The 19555-nt window shown below is 36.8% G+C and overlaps 1 protein-coding gene across 9 annotated transcripts in view; it reads right to left on the bottom strand.

Annotated features, from left to right (window-relative positions):
* Nucleotides 1–19555, bottom strand: part of MIPOL1 (mirror-image polydactyly 1) — a 174284-nt gene that overhangs the window by 9235 nt on the left and 145494 nt on the right. For 7 of the 9 annotated variants that reach the window (XM_052696878.1, XM_052696875.1, XM_052696876.1 and 4 more), the window contains one exon: nucleotides 16731–16961. In XM_052696878.1, coding sequence (XP_052552838.1) covers nucleotides 16731–16961 — 231 coding nt within the window. Of the gene's footprint in view, nucleotides 1–15830; nucleotides 15908–16730; nucleotides 16962–19555 lie in introns of those variants that run through there. The other 2 variants (XM_052696882.1, XM_052696884.1) reach the window with 2 other exon arrangements.

Genomic DNA, 19555 nt, shown 5'->3' with positions numbered 1-19555 from the left:
ACCAGCATATTATGCACACACCTTCCACAATGGATCAAAAAGAACCACAAGTTCAAGTAGCTGTATTCACTACTGCAAAGTTGACCATTGCTTCTTATCAGAAAAGTTTTTTTTTTTTTTTTTTTTTTAATAAATATTATATAACATAAGGAATGTAGATAGGAAGTAAAAAAATAACATTATTTTATCAAAACTGTAAAATGTATTTTATCTAATGGCTGTATCAGAGCAGGAAAACCAGTTAACACATTTTGGATTTAATGCCACAAGTCGTGACTAACACGCATGGTACGTACTGAAACACTCTTGTTTTCCAGGAACCACAAAGTGACATGAAACTACACCTCTTATTGTACTCACCAGATGACTTAATTCCTGAAACTTGATTAAGAATTCACCACCCTAACACAATTATCAGACACCAGGAAATGTATGTGGAAAGTTCACCTGGTTCTAGTTGTTTCATAGGGATTCTGAAGAATCAACTATTAATGACTTCAATTTCACTTTTTAAGTATAGGTAAAAAGTTACTGCTTAGCCATGCCTCTCCCTCCTATTGTCCATGTACTGATTTTCCTTTTTTAACCAACAAGTGCATTTTTTCCTGTTTTGTAACATAAATCTATGGCACTGTCTTTCTGAAGGCGCTGCCCAGACAGTTCTAAAACACTACAGTTTGTTCACACATGTACAAAGTCAGGCATATTTATTCCTTAAAATGGATGAATCTATGCTTTCTGGGTTCTAACAGCTCTAACTCATAGTTACTTTTAGGTCACACTTTCCTCAGCTCCTCATCCTGAGATGTTTTCCTGTTAAATCAGCTCCATGTGCAACTTTAGAAAACAATGACAGATCATCCCTCAATATCAACAGAAATGAGGACTTTCTACCCTCTACTTTCAGAAGCACCACTGCAGCTTTTTTACCACTTTAAACATCACTGGAGGTCCTCCCCCTCCACTCTCTCTCACTAAAACCTTCTCTAATATGCTTCAGGACACAAAGGAAAGGAGTAACATTTAAAACAGAAGGTTTGGATTGCCAATTGTTTCTTGATAAACAGCAGAAACAGCAAAATCCAAAGCCAGAGCTTATTAAAATTTCTGCTCAGTCTAAAGGAAATCACGTAGCTTACAGAAGAGGGGTAAAAATGTATTTAATGATTGAGGTTTCCTTCAGAGATGCAGGCTAGGGGTCCTACAGTAAGGCTCAGCTATACTCCACACTGGGATCAGCCAATGGCACTGCACATGGCAGTATGCAAGTTAGTGAGGAGCTGCCCGTGTTTGAACAGAAATGCCACTGGGATGAAAGTAGATGTCTTCTGTTTAACCTTGAAACTGTCAGGCTTCATAGAAAATAATGAGGCTTAACAAACATAGCTTCTGCTTTTCAAATGAATGATGACTGAAATAATCAAAATGAAGTATCCAGCACCAAATTCAGATCGTGCAGGGCTTATTTGCCTTTTGTTTCAGTCATGTGTGGATTTGCAAATTTATTTATTCTTTATTAGAAGAAGGAAAAAAAAATGCAGCAGGGGATTAAGAAACTGTACCTTTGAAAGAGATTTAAACAATAATGTAAAAGAGAAACAGTAACAGCTATTTATAAGATAAAAAAACCAGAGGGCAAAATTCACCCCTACACAGACACAAGACCCAATATACCACTGAAATCCCTCTTAAGCCTACAAAATAATGCTATGGGCTGAATCAGTGCTTAATAACTCTTGATACAGGCCTCAGGGGGCTTTTCGGAAAGATAATCCTGGACTCTTTGTTCACCCAGGGCCCAACTCTGCCATTCTGACTCACACTAAGCAACATTTTTCTTTGTGAGTAATAAAAGACAGCTAATAAGACCATTTGTGTAAGCGAGGCACTACCTGTGAGGGGTGAGGATGACAGAATCACCCCTGCTTGGCTAGGCTTTGCACCAAGCCTGGTGGCTTACTGCAGGCTGCTCCTTTTGGAAAGTGAGCATCTTAATCTGCAATAAGCTAAAAGAATAGTGCGATGCCTCAAAATCGAAACTAACTGAAATGTCTCAACAGCCAAATGAGACATGCTGAGAACTACCCTGAAAGTCTAGAGGTCTGAAGAGTTTGATTCAAAATACAGAGGGCAGTGACCTGAAGAAAGCATCTTCTATTGCTTTGTGCAATCATGATTCACCTACCAGTACAGCCTCACTATATTTTACTTTGCTAAAAGCAGCACTGACTACACTTGATGGTATGCTAAGACACGGATTTAACAAATGAAGGTTTCTTTTCCTTGCGAATAAACACTTTTCTTGGTATAAACGCAGTGTGCAATATGACGCCTGGAACAACTGAGCAAAAGATGCATCATTGTGAAGAGTCTTGAAATGTTGCCTGAACATGAATGTTGTCAGCTATGTCTTTCTCAAGACAGATTCTCCATCATTCTCAGCTCCTCTTTCAATTATTTTAAATTGCATTCTCTTACCATCTATACAGCTGACTAGAGCCTAAACAGACTGCATGATATTACATGGAATACTCTTAAATAGTTCCTGAAAAGACTGACAAAATAATTTGACTTTTAGCAGATCTTCATAGAGTTTTATTCCCTTGAGCATAAACATTTCGATCACAGAATCAGCTTCAATAAGACTTAAAATTCTTACTGCCAGAGAAGTTTGTTTAAGGAGCCCAGAAGCTGGATGTAGAGTTGAAAAAAACAGTATCTACTGGTGTAACCACCTTCTCTACTGCTGACTAATGAAGAAATCCAGCTTTAAGCTGGAGCTTGGGATCAGGAAAAAATCTGAAACCATGTAAATCCACATAGCTCTTCCCACACTGCTACATTTTTGACCAAAAGAACTCACTCCAAATGAATGTGGTGGCTTTCATCCATAAGTTCTGTACATGACAGAGTTGCATTGTCACAGATCTTCCAGCGCATTGTGCCCCAGAAGTGGCCAAAACGTATGTTCAAATGAAAAGAAACCCAATGAAAGCATCCTTCAAGTAGCCTATGCCCTAATCTGCAAAGTAATATACAGACTAGCAGAAAACAATAGCTTCTACCTGCATATGGGGAGGGTAAGTGATAAAAGCAAAATCCTCCTGGATTTTGAAATGCTATATAAAGGCTTATAAACCTAAACTACAACCCTTAGTTATCTTTCCAATAGATAAGATTAGGTTTAGGCTATGAAGATGGCCTTACTTGCATGATATCTAGCTTCTTCTGGAATGTGTTTTGTGAACACAAATTCCCTTTAGAAACCAAGCATTTAAAAATATATTAGATAAGTACAATGCATTGGACAAAAGCATTGCAAGCAATTTAGCAGCTAAGCTCAGTGAATAACTGACTGCTCACTGAGGAGTCACACAAAAAAAATTCACTTAATTTCACTTCAGTATGAAAAAAAACAACTTTTTTCTCTCCTTTCCTTTGGTTTTCCTCTTGGATATGTTTCACTGAACTCTGCAGAGTATTTTTGCAAAAGTCAAGGAAACTAGTGAGACAGAGAGGAGAGGCTGCTTTGAGAAAAGCACCTTCCTAGAATTAGGTGCTTGGTTAGTGCATCATTTACTCTAGAGGTGAGAGGAAACTGGTTCAGATCTGGGTTTTGTAGAAGTGAGCCAGACTCCAGTGGCTTCCCTCTTCAGGAAGCAGCACTGTGCTAACATTGGGTTCTGAGGAACTGTTTTCAGTTTCTATTGTGGAAGCTGTTCTCTTCGAATAAAATGTTTAAATATTTATAGCACCAAAGCCTGGAATGTACAGGTAAGGCCTTGCAGTAGGTGGCCTGCCATGCTACAGAGGCATCTCTCTCTTGCCCTCTGTGTGGGTGAATGAAACTTTAACTATTCTTACTCCTAAACTTAAATATTATTTTTGTCACCATAAAAACCTGCCTTTAGAAAAACAGTAAGTTCCAACTGATTTACTAAAAAACATAACCTGGCTGTAATGGGTCATATACCAAACTCTAATAATTCCTTCGTAAACCATCATTCTGTTAATGACTACACTGGCTCAGAAGGACCAGTTTCCTAACTGCCTAACCAAGTTTCCTCTGCACTTTTTGCATTGGATTCTGGGTATTCAGCAGCGGTTTTAAACCTGATGCCAGAATTACTGGGTAGAATTCTGTGCCCTGTGGTAGACAGGTGGCTGGACTGACTGATATAAATAGTCTTAAAAGATAAGTCTTAGAGACTGATTTAGCAGCATCAGCAAACTCTAAACTGTGGTACACCACAGTGTTGAATCTAATTACTCCAGACACTGCAGCCAATTCCTTCCTGACCAACACTGGTTGTAATGTCACTCCAAAATGTATGTTCAATTAAACTTACAGACCTTAAATTTGGCTCGGCAAGCCATTCTGTCTCTGAAAAGCCCTGTCACAAAACAAGCATTCCTATTAAATCCCTTTCTCAGCTCATCTTCTCAGCTCAAAAGAGTAATTCTGTATATGATTAAACTTAGAAGCAAATACAGCCAGTTGGGCTCCTGACAGCAGACATATTTCAAAATAAACCGGGCTTACACAGGCCTTGGCTAAAATATTAAGCCTTTATCTGTGGTCCACAATAACTAATCTTGTCACACTGTTTGCTTTCTACCTTCTGTTTGGAAGATTATGAGCTAGCTCACCATTACTATTCACCTTGTGCCACCACCAGCAGCAGGAAAAGTAAGTGATAAACGCAGTTGGTCTGTTTTTACAGTATTTCACTCTACTTTGAATTACTGTAGATTGCAACATAGATTACTGTGTACAGAAAGTACAGAATAATACAGAATAAGCACTTCTGCATCTGTGCCAGGTTTTATGCTACCTTGTGAAAGGTATTGCTCCTTTGCTTTCAAATACTTTCTCAAGACAGCATACACCAATTGTCTAAAATAAATGAAGTTATGAGAAATAAAAAGAAACCCTGAAATTATTATGCTATGGCACCATCTGCTTCAGTAAACTGAAATCTACAGTATACTTGCCCTTTAGAACAGACAGAGACCTGTACTGCTGGATCCAACTTTCAGATCTAAGCACATGCCTGGCATTGAAGAGTTAAGAAACAAAAAGTAATTGAAATAGAGAATATATTGGCTTACTGGAGGCCAAATGATACTCATCACATTATTTAATCAGATCACAGAACTTCACCTAATTACCACCAGCTTCAGTCCCACAGTTTATATACCGGTTTTATGCAAAGTTTACTACTTTTACTTGTGCAAGAAAACCCTTTTCCATACCTCTTTCCATAAGCCTGGAATGCTTTTAGTACTGACAGTTATTGTTTCCACTCTCTTTGTATCACAGTCTCTTTCTAGAAGAAATCTTGACACATAAGCCTACACTTCACTGTGACAGCACTTCCACATAGTTTGTGCTGATATGACTAGGCAAGGATCTCCTAGATTTTCTTGCAGGAACTCTCCATCATCTGCCTAAGAAAAGCCAGCAGTTTTACTTTATTGCTAATGTATCTTCACCACAGAAAGTATTCTGTCATAGTATTTATTCATCTCAAAAGAGGAATAAAATAAGCTGAGAAGAAAGCTGATACTTCCTATCAACTCCTGAAGAGCACTAGTTCTGCCATCTGGTAATAATGAAAAGTATGACTAGAGAGCCATGACTTACAGGCTCGCTTATTCTGTCTCTGAAGAGTTCCCCACCTTCTTTTTTTGAGAGCAATACAGTCTCAGAAAAGCACATATTCTTTCATTTGAACACTCACAATCTGGAAGGATGGTCAGAAATGTTATGTGTTTAAAAGGCAGACATCAAGCCTATTTTGAATCATGCACATTTTGCACGTGGCAAAAACAGCATGCAGAGAAGGGAAATGACCTGCTGAAGCTCAGTCAGACAAGAAGACAGAAAAGACCTGCAATTGTGTTTTTTTTTTTTCCTAGTTTAACTTTATACACAAGTAGTTTTGAGCTGGACTGGGTTCCTCATGTGAGCGCATGCATGCACACATATTTTAGAAGTACGGGCATAAATGCCTACAGAATTAAGAGTCTAAAATTGCTGGGTACAGAGCACAGTTCTCTTGGCACTTGGCACTACTTAACCCTCTTATTCCATATTCAGCTGAGACATACTTCAGTAAATGCAGAAAGAACCTTCTTTGAAGCAAGTTTTGTTTTGTTGTAAATTCTTCTTCAGGAATATAAAAAAAAGGTCAAAAATCTAATGCCAAAACAACTAATATGCTCAAAACAAAGAGTTAGGATTTCAGATGCAGGAAGAGTAGTTTGATAATACTTATAAGAATCTGTAGAAAATGGGGTTACTAAGAGACTCTAAACTTCAAAAGGATCAGTATGAGGTAAGTCACCTTATTACACCACTCTGTGTATTTCTTATAAGCCTTCTTTGTAGGGCCAGGTCTGAACCTCTCAGTTGCCAGTCCCACCACTTTTGAGCATGTTCTAGTTAAGCAATGCTTACAGCGAGTTCATAAAATCTAAAACACTGATGCACTGCTCAGGCTGTTTCCCAAGTCCACCCCACCAAAACACAACCTTGGCCGACTCCCCTTGATATCATAAGCAATGAAGACAGCATTAGCTTTTCATGATTCCACAACCATTTTACAAAACCTGATGCAGTTTTGCTGGCTCTAGGCAGCACTCAGCTATGTTCTGTCTCCCTGAGGTGGTTGTGACCAAGAGCAATCTGGAACTTGCAGTGAGAAAATTCCTTCCCATAAAATACTGTCAAATTCCTGCCCTATACATTAAAAGTATCACATTTAAATAGGTTTGATGTATTTCAATATACTTTCTCTCTTGTGTAACTCATGTGATGCTGTCCACATTGGAAAGATTTTTGTGGAACTGGAAAGATCAAAGAACTGTAGAAAAGGGTTTGGATGCAAGAAGAAAGGATTTAGTGGAGCTCAGTTGCGATAAGCCCTTCATAACGGGCTCAGACTGGTAGCTGAGCTCCCCACCTGTCTGATTGAAGACAAGGATGCCCAAAGACTTCTCCTGGATGCATGAAGTCATCCTCCTAAAAAATATTTCTAGAGAAAATAAGAGCAGTCTTTCCTCACTAGTGGATCCGCAAAAAAAAACCCAAAACAAACAACAAAATAACCAAACATGCATGAAACATCCTCTCCTTCTCTTAGTAGGATAGATAGATGAAATCAGCATGAAGGTTATTGAAGTGATGTTGCAACGGAGTCCTACGTGTAGGGACAAAACTAGAAAAAATGCCTCATTGCTCATTCACACATAAAAAATGGAATTTTAAAATATTAGCTGAGAATCAGCATCACAAACTGAAGTGTCTTCTTCAAATGTGTAGCATTCCTTAAAGCACAACCAAGACCTTCCACCATGTTACCAACCATTTGAAGCCATATAAAGTAAGTAAAGAAGTAAAGAAGTAAAACCAAGTCTTCCCACTTTTAAGCCTCAGTGAGCTACCTGCAGAAGCAGGCACCTAAACTATTTCCAACATTCTCCTGCAATACCATTCACGGATATTTTTTTTGCACTGGCCTTCTAGGCCCATTTTGCTACATTTTCCATGCAACTGGAAATGAGTTTCAGTGTCACATTTCTGTTCTCTTGCTTCTGGGAGATGAGAGAATTCATGAGTGAGGATGAATTAGGAAAGAATCAGTGCTCCTGAAGCTAATTTTTAAGACAGCTTTAATTTTTCTCAACTAGTGACCTTCCAGACTCTAATCTTGCTAGCAATTCTGCCTGGTGGTGATATGAATGAGACTGATATTAAAAAATAAAAAAGGCTTTTAATTTCTGCTGATGCAAGCATAAAAATTTGGCTTTACATCAAAACTTCTAAAATTCTTGAAAAGCATTAGTGTTTAAAATCAGAGTACTTTCAAATGTCTTTTGTGTAGTTTTCTGTTTAGGATATTCTTTTCATTATATGTAGATGTGCACTTACTACACCCTTCAAATCATTTACATGATTATATTGCTAAATAAAAATATAAAGTAATAGAAACTGATATATGGAATAAAGTGCAAAATACAGTCATTTTATTATTCTCCAATTATTCTCCAATTTATTTATCTCCAATATCTGCAGCGTCTTCCATCCAAAGGATGAATTTTGATACTTTCTACAGGTAAAAATTCTATAACCTGAAAGAGAAATGATAAAATTTGGTCCTAAAGATTTATGTCTTACGGCAACTCAGTCTTTAGTTGTGTGTCCTTATATTTAACCCACGTATAGCAGAAAACTAGAACAGGCAATTATGGGGTTAAAGATGTTGCTGGTACTCATATCTAGAAACACAGTTAATACTGCATTTTAAAAAAAAAATCTTGTTTGAAAAATTAAACGGCTTTTAAAACATTTGGCTATTACTTAGATGACTTAGATTAGAAACATGAACAGTTTGTATATACATATACATATATACATACACACACACACACACATATACTCATTAAAGAACTGGTACCTGCTTCAGTAAAGTACACTTAATTTTAAGGAGTGGGAGAATATTCAGTGATTTCAAGCTTGCTTAAAATTAAATACTTCACTGGTTTGGGTCTTCTCAATTATTTTTATCTGATGATGACTAATCCAGCAATTCTCTAAAAGTTTATATGTATTTCAGAAGCTTCAGCAAGCCTGGTATTTCTTGTTCAGCTCTGCACATAGATTTACAGTATTCAGCCTTTTGCATATGTTAGGAAACAGTATGAGCATTAACAGAAATACCGCAAATTTATTTTTATTCCCTCAGCCAAGCCACAAATAAATGACTCCTGCAAACAAACTAAATACTATTTAGTAACGGCAATGCAAATGCCATTAATTTATTTTATTTGGATATAAAATATTAAAGAAAATGATTATTTGCTGTGATACTCATTTTATCATCTTGGTAGAAAAGCACCTCTGAGAAAAAGTTCTCTTTCTTCAAGGAGAACTCAATCTGTTTCTCCAAGTTATTAAATATTTTTTTCATAGAATAGTTATCTATAAACTTACAAATACTGTGTCAGAATGCTTCCTCCTATTGGGCAAACAACTTCAAAATCTGATTTGTTTGTGTTATTGGCCTTACTAAATAATGGCCTTTGCAAGTCTGGTTTATACCATTTATGTTAAATATGCCAACATTCTGATTTTGCACTGAAGTATTCCACAACAAGCTGATATTATACAATACAAACCCAAGAGCTAGCCAATCCAGTTTACTGAGAGTACTTAGCGTATTTTGCTACTGATAAATCAATAAAACCATGTTGTAATCTACAAACTTCCATCTCTGTGAAGCAGCTATAAGCAAACTGCAAATGAACACACAGGTCAAAAACTAGGATGCAGTGATTATGTTGACTCTGAAAACATTTGACTTTCATAGAATACATTCTAGTGTTTGAGAGAATGAAGTTTCAGCACTGCTTATGTTTTCCTGAAAGACAGATGATAAATATTCAAATGATGATAAATATTTGTGCTTATATTGTAACTACCCATACTTTAAGAAAAGTATTGCACTGCAATCCACAATTTACAGAGGTTAAGTAAGTGTAAATCATAGCTACACAAAGAAAATAAACACTTTGCTTAGACTGTACACTCAGTTTTGTGTTCTTCATCCACATGAAAGTCCCTGCAGTCAATGGACATCTTGGTTGTGCAAGTAATGCAGGAAAGACTTCTCTGTATTTCTACTTTGCTTGAGATTTTTTTGCCTTTATTCTGCTAGGTGTTCATGATCGATGCCAGGATAACGTACAGATGCTAAAGACCTAACCATTACTTATGACACACAAAGCATCCATTAAATTCATATTTCACAACCTACTGTGGCAGTACCACAGACTACAACTTTTGGTATTGAAACCACAACATCATCTACAAAGGCCCATCCTCCAACAAAAAGGAGATGACAGAAGACATTATGAATCATTAATATATCCAACCTCCAGACTGCAGAGAAAGCCTGGCAGTACCTTGGATAGGATTTGTAACAACTATAAGGGAAGGGTGCTTCTAAACCAGCCAAAGAGTTTTTGTGTTACTCAGTCAGAAGTTTTTCACTTGTGATAACACAAGCCTTCTCTTCTCTGAGCTGGGAAGCTATCAGTATTAGAGACAGTTAGAATCTGCAGCTCCCTCCATCCCAGTCTTCAAATGCTAACTGGATTGCAATAGGGAACATGTAATTCAAAAACTGGCAAGAAAAGCGTCATCCAATTAAGATAGTATCATTCAATGCTGAACACACATTTCACTCCAGCTTTGCAGAAGTGATGTATTTCCTTCTGAACTGCAGGAACGTTGGGCACACCAAGGAAAACAAGATCCACTTGGTGATACTGAAACATAGCATATCAACAAAAGTGGAGAATATGCCATGAGTGACTGAATTTGTTCAGCTCACCTTAGATTTCACACTAGTTCAATAATTTATTTCCTCAAAACTGAGTGAATTTTAAAGTGATTTTACTCTATGCTGAATTTCTCTGAAGTTGAGCACAACCTCACTGGCTTACTAGATGGTTTTATATATATATATATTTATTTATTTATATATATATATTTATATATATATATATATATTTTTTTTAAATACATTTCAATTATTCTTAATTCCTCACTAAATCTAATTCCTTAAGCAGATCACTTCCAAGCCTATTACTCCTAAACCTGATAATTTCACGCTGCCTGTTTTTGCTACCCTTGTTAATGGCAATATTTTCATATAAGACACGATATGCTTGTTACTACATTTTGCATTTCAGACTCTCTTATGTTCCTCTTCATGCCTTGCATGCCAAAGAAACTTTACATCAGCTCTGCTGCACTGCAGAATTCTTTGGGGTATGTGGTAGTTTTGCGTGTCTGGGAATCTTCCATCTGGCTAGTGTGGGTTTCCTAAACACTATAAAACCCCGCCTGTGGAGATTGTATATCTCTTATGGGCCCCATGGAGTTTATAATCTGCTTTTAATCATTGCACAAAGCAGCCAACACATCAGTTCTCATCAAGCACTTTTTTCCACTTTGAATATCCTTTAATGACTTTTGATCCAGTTCTGAGAGTCCAGAACTATTGCTGATTTTCATTGGTATCCTGACTGCTACAAGATTTTCCTCCCTCGACTCCTTCCATGCAAAGTCTCATAACCATTGACTTCTACTGCTTGTTACAGTAAGTAGCAGATTCATAACACTTTGCTCTCACTTACTGGTCTTTTGAATATAGCCACCAGCATCTGTTTCATAGCAAACTAGAGGTCAGATCCTTAGTCAGGACAAATTAATGCAACTCAGTGCAACACAGCTAAGCCAATTTACTGTAAGTAAGAAAGTACCTCTATGTTTACATTCTTCAACGAGTCACCAGAACTTCCTTTACATTTCAAAATGCTAGCATCAATTAAATTCCCTATATGATATTAAAAGATTACCAACTATTAAATCCCAGCAGAAATTCACAGTAGCAGACAATGTGGTGGTTTCATTAAAAGCAAAATCACTTTTGACACAAATCAGTGAAACTATTAAAATCTATAAAGTTGCACTTCTCATTGCCAGTAGTTGACATGATCTCACGTTCACCAGAACGTATTTTTGTAAGCTAAAAAAAATAGCAGTTTAGCATAGACAGAAGATCCAAATGTATCTAAATGTATCATCTTGATAAAATAAGAAATCAAATTATATTAATTCTTTTGAAGGATGAAAATAAAAGACATGTATCTTCAAATTAAAATAAAACCAATCAAGTTATCTGGCATTTGGTGTTACATCCAAAACAAATGGCTCTAAGTCTGGGTGAATGTGCAACTTGTTTCCTTTGTGTAGCGCTTCTGCCTGCAATTTCTAATTAACTAGCTCTATTCTTATTTACAACAGGAGACTGAAAGCATACAAGCCACAATATAGACTTCAACTAAATATACGTAGGTATGATTTTAAAAGGGAGACAACTAGTTAACAACATTTGCATACAGCAAGGAGGCTCAATAGGTATAATAAACCAGAACTGCTTGCTTTTAGCCTGCTCCCTGCATAGTTGTGCTGTACTGAATACAAACTGTACATTAAAGATACCATGTTTGCTGTTAAAAATCTCCAGGGACCTTAGACCTATACATAAAGATACTTATTTTACTCTTTTCTGAGACACTGACCTGTATCCTCATTTAAAAATGAACACTCCATCTTTATGTTATTAAATCTTTGTTTTGATCTATTAGTATTCACCAAAGAGCCATTTTACACAACCCCACACTGAATAGGCAAGGCTGGAGGTAACCATCTGCAGCTTTAGAGGCTGCGTTTGAATTGATGAAAAGAGCTTTGTGTTTTCATTGCCAAGTTTGATTCTTCCAGTGATTAGACATTCCCCTCAGATCGCATCAATGAAGCGGACTCTCTTACACCCATGTGTTAAATTCTCTTCTCCTCATGGTTTCCTTTGCCAGCTATACTCCAGAAAGACTACTGGGTCTTAGCCACATTCTTCTCACAGCTGTGTTAAAAAACAGCATCAGAGCGTCTTCCCAAAATCCATATGTGTATCTGGTCAGTCCCCCGTCAGAAGGTCACCTCGCATTGTGGTGTGATTATTCAAATATTCATTCTTGTTCTTGAGCTGCACTGCTCCGATCATTCTGAGAGAGATTAGGCCCTCCAGTGAGCACTGGAGAATGTCCTGGACATCCATGTGAAATGCACACGGCTCCTGTACTGGCAGGGCAGATTAGCTTTAATTGCAGAAGGGGACTCCAATCACTTAGTAAATGCTCAACCGTAATTTTTTCATTTCTATACTCTGGCAAATGCTGGTAAGAACTTTTTGTTTCTGCTGTCTTATTGACAGACTTATTTATCAGCATCAGCTAAAAAGCAAAACTATGTGAGCAACTCTGATAACAGAGAAATCATGTTCAGAAATGCTAGAGGGAAACCCGGGACCACTCATACATGGGTGCATTCCAACAACAGTGAAAGCTAGGTGGTCAAACGGCACACCTTAGGAGGTAAAGCAAATCAATGTTATTACAAATTGTGGGTTTTTTTTGGTGAGAGGCAGTAATTTTTTTTTTTACTAAAACCACCTGACTGTTTAGAACTAGTTTATTTTTTTCTTGTATTCAAAATATTGATAAATTTTATCTAATCTGTAACTAACTTTCCTGAGCTCCTCCTTAAAAGGAAGAAAATAAAAAGACAGTTTCTTTAATAGTCAGTTAAGGAAAAAACAAGTAAGAATTTCTGCTTTATATTTTAGCACTGCACCATTACTGCATGGTTGTGTGTTTACTTTTAGAGGACTACATAGAAATTCTACATGCATACCCTCCACTGCCATCTCCTGCACACAGCTATATGAGCGTGCAAAGGCTGCGTTCACAGATGCAGAGCTACACTTTCCTGAGCCAGAATCATTAAACTGTGAGAAAAAGAATAAAAGCCTTGATAGATAAACTGCATTAAAATTCACTCTAGCTGCAAAGTCATTGCAGGAAAATTTCCTGGAAAAAAAAATGCATCAAAAATGGCCTCAACCTTTAGTGATAATTGGCTCATATTGATTTGCTACTACACCATGATCTCCTCTGATCTCACTGACACTGGTAGCCATTCCTCAATCCCAGAGGCTCCAGTGGGAAGGCCAGTTTTAAAACACCTCTCTTCCCTTGCTGGCAGAGGCATTAATGAATTTGCCAGGTTTTACGGCCACCTTCTCCACCTCACTGCTGAAGCTGCAGCAGCTGACTCCTGACTCCGGCAGGACACACTTGCAAGGCTGTGGCACTGTGCCAGAGCTCCTTGGGGTCCTATGCCTCTGTATTTGTCCTTTGTAAATGTTAATGACGCAGTGAAAATCAGAGTATAGCATCAGTTAAAAATCTTTAGAGTCCCGCAGATTTTTTGTAATTTCCAACTGAAAAAGTATGTACTACGTTATGCGTACATGAACATGTATTTATTTACACACACAGCATAGTTCAGATGTGTATATGATTTATAAACCAGAATAATACTTTCTTCAAAGTCTAATATATATCTTGTTAGTGTTTCAAAACCAAAATACATTCAAACAAATGCTATTAAATCTGTGCAGCCACTCTCCACCCATCACTGTTTTCTGTTTCATACCATCCCTGTCTGCTTCACAGGCAAGAGCACACATCCATCACACTGCTGTGAGCTGATGGGAGATGTTTACCCTTTTTCAGTGTCAACAGAATTTGACTACATCTAAGTTCACTATAAGCAGATTCCAGTATATTCCCCTTCTGGTTCCCAGCTGCTGTTTCATGTGGGACAGGATCCAGAAATTTTTTAGATGCCTTGTGTCCTGATCACAGAGAGCCCAGGACCACTGTTCTGATTTGGATCTTGCACTTAGAAAGCAACAATTGCAAGTAAGTACACAAATTAATGAAATTATGGACAGAGAATCAATTAGCAAAGACACAGCGAGCATGAATAAATCACATGATACAAAGATACAAAGTACACTCTATTTCAACATTAATTACTCCAGTTATATTCTTTTTTAGGGAAGCTCATAATTATTTTACTTGTCTAATTTTTAACTGTAGTTACTTATTCAGATATTTTACTGAATAATACCGAGAAACTATTTTGTATAGTTGCTAAATGTGTGTCTCATGTCAGAATTAAATGTTACTTAGGCATTTACAAGAACAAGAAGTCAGGTAAACAGACATTTAAAAACCCTGCTTAGGTGATGAATTTTAGCATCTCATTTCCAATTACAATAAGCACGATCTTATGACTGCTAGTAATTAATACCAGCGCAATTGATATCATGAAGCCTTTCAGCTGACAGGTTTATAAATGCTAGTTCCTTTTTGAAATGTAGAGCATCCTACATCTTGGAAATAAAAAGCTAACAAATGAGTTCCTGCCTAATTGCCAAACACTGATTTGTATGAAGCAGTTGAGGCTACAAAGGAATTGGGAATTCTCAGCCCGGTTTCCCTGCTGATGAGTAAGAACTGTCTGTGTAGTTCTCCCAGAGGTGTCAGAGGAATCTCTATAGTGTCACACAAGGGTTCTTAGCTCAAAGTAAACACACTTTCCACAAACTCAGCTGCTTAATCTGTTTGCAGGTTGAATTATAAGATGGGGGTGGATGACTCTGGGTGCTGGGAAGACGCACAGAGCATTTCCACAGTTTCTTGGTAAAAAGGGCATGCTATTGTCATCAAAAGACTTCACCCAATTGTTTAATTTTGCTATAGGCTCAGTGGTCTGATCTCAGCAATAATGAAAACTAACCTGATCAAAAATTTCCCAAGTACTTGAGCATGTTAAATTGCATAAATTCTTTGCACTACAGCAGTGCATCAGCACAACTTTAGTTCGGGTTGTGTCTGCACTTCTGCTCCATGCACTCTGGTTACACAGGATTTAATAAGACTTCTCCAAAACAAAAACAAAGCAAAAACCTTCACTTAAATGTAGATTGCAAGTGTTTATAAATAAAAAGAAGCAATAGCAACTTTAAAATTACGCACTGTACAGAAAGGCACTACCAATACTCACTTTTAGGTGCTGTAGTTATTTTTCATAGTTTTTTTTTCAGCAAGCACATTTAATGCATCTGTTGAAGTTTCAAATGCACCTAACTAGTGATACTAAAGACCTGAATAATTCTCAGTCATTGGAGGTTTTAAAGTGATGACTGAAAATAAGAACTTTCATATTAAAAATTAATGAAAAATACTAATATTAATTAATTTTTAGGTAGATAAAAATACATTAAAAATAATGATATAATTTGCATTTTGTTAAATAGAAAAACTCAGTATGATTTTTTACTTACTCAAGAAGAACTCTCATTAGGTCCCTGCAATATATTATCAGCCAATTCCTAGTTGCTCTTGAAATACACTGCAGACACTGAAGTTGAAAACAAATATAGACTGATGAGAAAATTTGCATCAGTTCAGCCTTCACAACCTTGGAAGGGTGCTTTGAGGCTAAGGAGTGGAATACAGAGATAAGTGCCAGACGTTGAGGAGGCACTGTCTACACATTTTCCTATTTCCAAGAAATCATTCTGTCAAAAACTTACATGCTAGCAATAACTATCATGACAATAACAACTTCAGTAGAGATAAACTTTGAGAATTACACTTTGGGAAAGAGAATATCATCTCTGCTCACCCATTCAGAGACTCCCTGCTGATTTCAGTGAGATTTTGAAGCTACTCCTAAACAAATTCAACAGCATTTCCTATTGAATGAATCCTGCCCCATATGTAACAGACAAGAAATCATGAGAGAGCCTTAAGATTCTACCTTGCAGTTTTAAAGGTAAATGCTCTGTTATCATTGGAGTGCCATGGATGTAAATCATTCAGTGGGAATGGAAACATTTTCCCTGTACACTGCACATGCAGAAAGCAGTTTCTGTAACACAAGTGAAAAGCATCCTAACCACCACAGCACTGTTAAAATCAGCTTCTTAGCTGAGTCAATAACAGAACAAGAAAAAAAAAAAGGAAAGAAAAGGAAAGGAAAGGAAAGGAAAGGAAGGAAGGAAGGAAGGAAGGAAGGAAGGAAGGAAGGAAGGAAGGAAGGAAGGAAGGAAGGAAGGAATTTGAAAGGAACTTAGTTATGAGTAGCATCATACTTTCATTCAAGAAAAAATACCAGAAGAAACACTATTTTCTCTTGGTTTTCCATTGCAGTTTTACCCGAAAGAAGGCAAGTGACTTACTTCTGAACCTTCTCATTGGCCTCCTTCAAAGCCTCCAAGGCCTTCTGAAGCTTCAGCTCGGTGTCCTGCTGCTCGGACTGAGATTGCTGCAGCTGAGCTGCCAGGTCCTTAAGCTGGCCATAGGTAATGGTCACAATGTCGTCCCTGTCTTTCAGGCCACCTTCAGAAGTAATGAAAGCACAGTGAAGCCAGTCATTCAGGCTCACTCCTTGAGACACAGGTTTGTGTAAACTGGGGAAACAAAAGCATACACACTTCCTTAGGTTTCAGCATAACACTGAACTGCAAGAATCGTACACTCAGTTTAATTAATATTATCACATATGGATCTAGATAACAAATAAGTTCTGTTATAAATTATATATAGATATTATCTATATATAATGAAGTAAGTTCTGCTTCGAAGATGATGGAAAACAAAAAGAACATTTGATTTCCACAAGTGTCTTCTAAATGTATGTAACAACTAGCAGATGTTTAAAAAGCAAAAAGGTTATTACACAAAAACTTAAATAGTATTTTTCAACTGCAACATCTTCCCAATCACTTCATCACCTGCAGAAACAAGCTGTTAGTGTGATTTACATAAAGTTGAATTAGTCAGTGAATATTACTACTGTGTTATTAACTCATGTTGCACAGCCCTTTCTTTTAGCAAGCAGACAGATCAGCTACAGGGGGTTTATTTGAGAATTGCAGGTTTTTCAACATAATGAAAGGAATAAAAGTGCAACAATGTACAAACAAATGGACTATTCAGAAATATGAATCATTTGTGAATGCTAACCAATGCCAAAGCTATCAATAACTAAAGATGATAAGCAAAAAAAAGGATGTTGGACAGGCAGTTTACATGTAAGTCATGAGCAGAAATTCAAAAAAGAAGAATGAAGAAGACTGTGTATTGGGAAAAAAACTGTGAGCCTGTTAGATTGTGAATTATTTTCCAAGGAAGCAGCAGGTGTCCAACTGCCTGAGTTATTAAGGTACAATGCAAAAATCACATTAATAACTGACTCCCAGTGAAGAAGCCTGCACCAGAAGGCTCTTCATGGAATTGACAGTGATTTTTTCCCTCCTCTTCATAGTTACATTTTTATGATGAATTTTACACCAGTGAAAACGATAATGGTAGTACAAGAAACTCACGGAGCACATTTATAAAAAACAATGGCAGCAGGATATCATAATGAGCATGGTGTTTAGATAAATAACGTAAGTAATTTCAAGACAACTTTACAGATATCAGAAGCTGTTGCTATATTATGAGTATGAATTGATATCATCCTTTTGACTAATGACCATACAAACATCAAACGTTATTTCTGTGTGAATTTCTAGTAGCCGTGCAGACTAATTGCACTATTTGAGACACTCTGCATGTCAGCAGCTAGTATGCAATAGCACACTTTCTTCCTTCCCAAGGTATCTGTACTGAAAACATCCTTCTTTCTGTCAATCCATAGATGAAAATCATATACAAACTAAAATATAATACACAGGGACAAGCAAAATGTGAATAAGCTAATGGAAATCTAGAAGCTAAAAGGTCAGAGTGTTGGTATGTCATTACGTCTACTACCTGAGGTTGTCTGAAAATAAAGTGAAGAACCTTTTCAATTAAATGAAGACATATTGAAAATATAAATATTTATAAAGAGATATTAAAATCCCTAGAACAGTCTCACTAAAAATAAAATTACTTTTACAGTTGCACATAAAATTTATTGACTGAAGTTCTACTACGGTTGAGTGTTGATCACCATGGAAAAATACAAAGATATGCAAATAATGCTGAAAGCTGGGTAATGAAAAGCCAAACTGATGTCCAGTTCTTAAACACCTGCTACAAGAACAAAATGAAAACAAACAAACAAACAAAAAAGTCGCTGAGACGGTAATCTGTTCAGTGAATATATGGATCCCTGGTTTTCACACACACACACACACACACACACACACACACAAATAAGAATCTAAACCTAAAAATCCTAACATTTTCACACCAAATGTGACTTGTTTTTATTTTTTGGTTGTTTTTTCCTCTTTCTAGAACATATGAAAAAACAGAGCCTTTTATTTATATTCAAAATACTGTCTATGTCTGACTACAACTGGGCCCCTTCTGAAAGACTGGCTGTGAGCAATATAGCATGCAGTACACAGTTACATGTTTTAACTCTTAATGATTGCACCTGAGAGACAAATAGATTCTGATATATACATGATATATACACATTTTGTAAGCCAGCATGGCACCATGGTTGACAATCTTTTAAACCTTTTTTTCAAAAGCATAAAACTGCCAAATTTTCAAGAATATGTACTTTGCTAAAATGCTTTAGTCTGGGTTGATAATACTAATTTGAAATTCTTTCATTAATCTCCATAGGATTATTTCTTCAAAAAATGTTGATGTTATGAATCAAAAATAAATGAGAGTTCTATGCCTGGGGGTGGTTTACAAAAGCATTCAAACAGCTACTTGATTTAAGTAATTCACATTTTGATTATACAAAACCTTTTTGCTTACTCTGACATAACTGTATTCAAGCTAGGTCTGAGAGCTTCAATTAAAGGCTGCCTTTTCTGTGTCCAGGAGGAAGAAAAAGTCAAATGTGATGCTGTCATTTATGCAACTCCAACAGATAGCATGAAGTCCTCCCAAAGCCAGAGCAGTTTCAAGCCTGCTACAAATTGCACCAATTCTAACTGTTCCCAAAGGGCCTTAATACTGGCTGAAAGTCAACGGCATGAAGTGCTGCTCTTAAAACACTTCTCTCTTTTTGCCAGGCATACTTTTGCTGCAAGGTGAGAAATGCTTT

This window comes from Tympanuchus pallidicinctus, unplaced genomic scaffold (genome assembly GCF_026119805.1).
Source record: "Tympanuchus pallidicinctus isolate F22 unplaced genomic scaffold, pur_lepc_1.0 scaffold3, whole genome shotgun sequence".
NCBI classification, from domain to species: Eukaryota; Metazoa; Chordata; class Aves; order Galliformes; family Phasianidae; genus Tympanuchus; species Tympanuchus pallidicinctus.
Note: the sequence above shows the minus strand (reverse complement) of the source record. Positions and strands in the feature narration are given on the sequence as shown.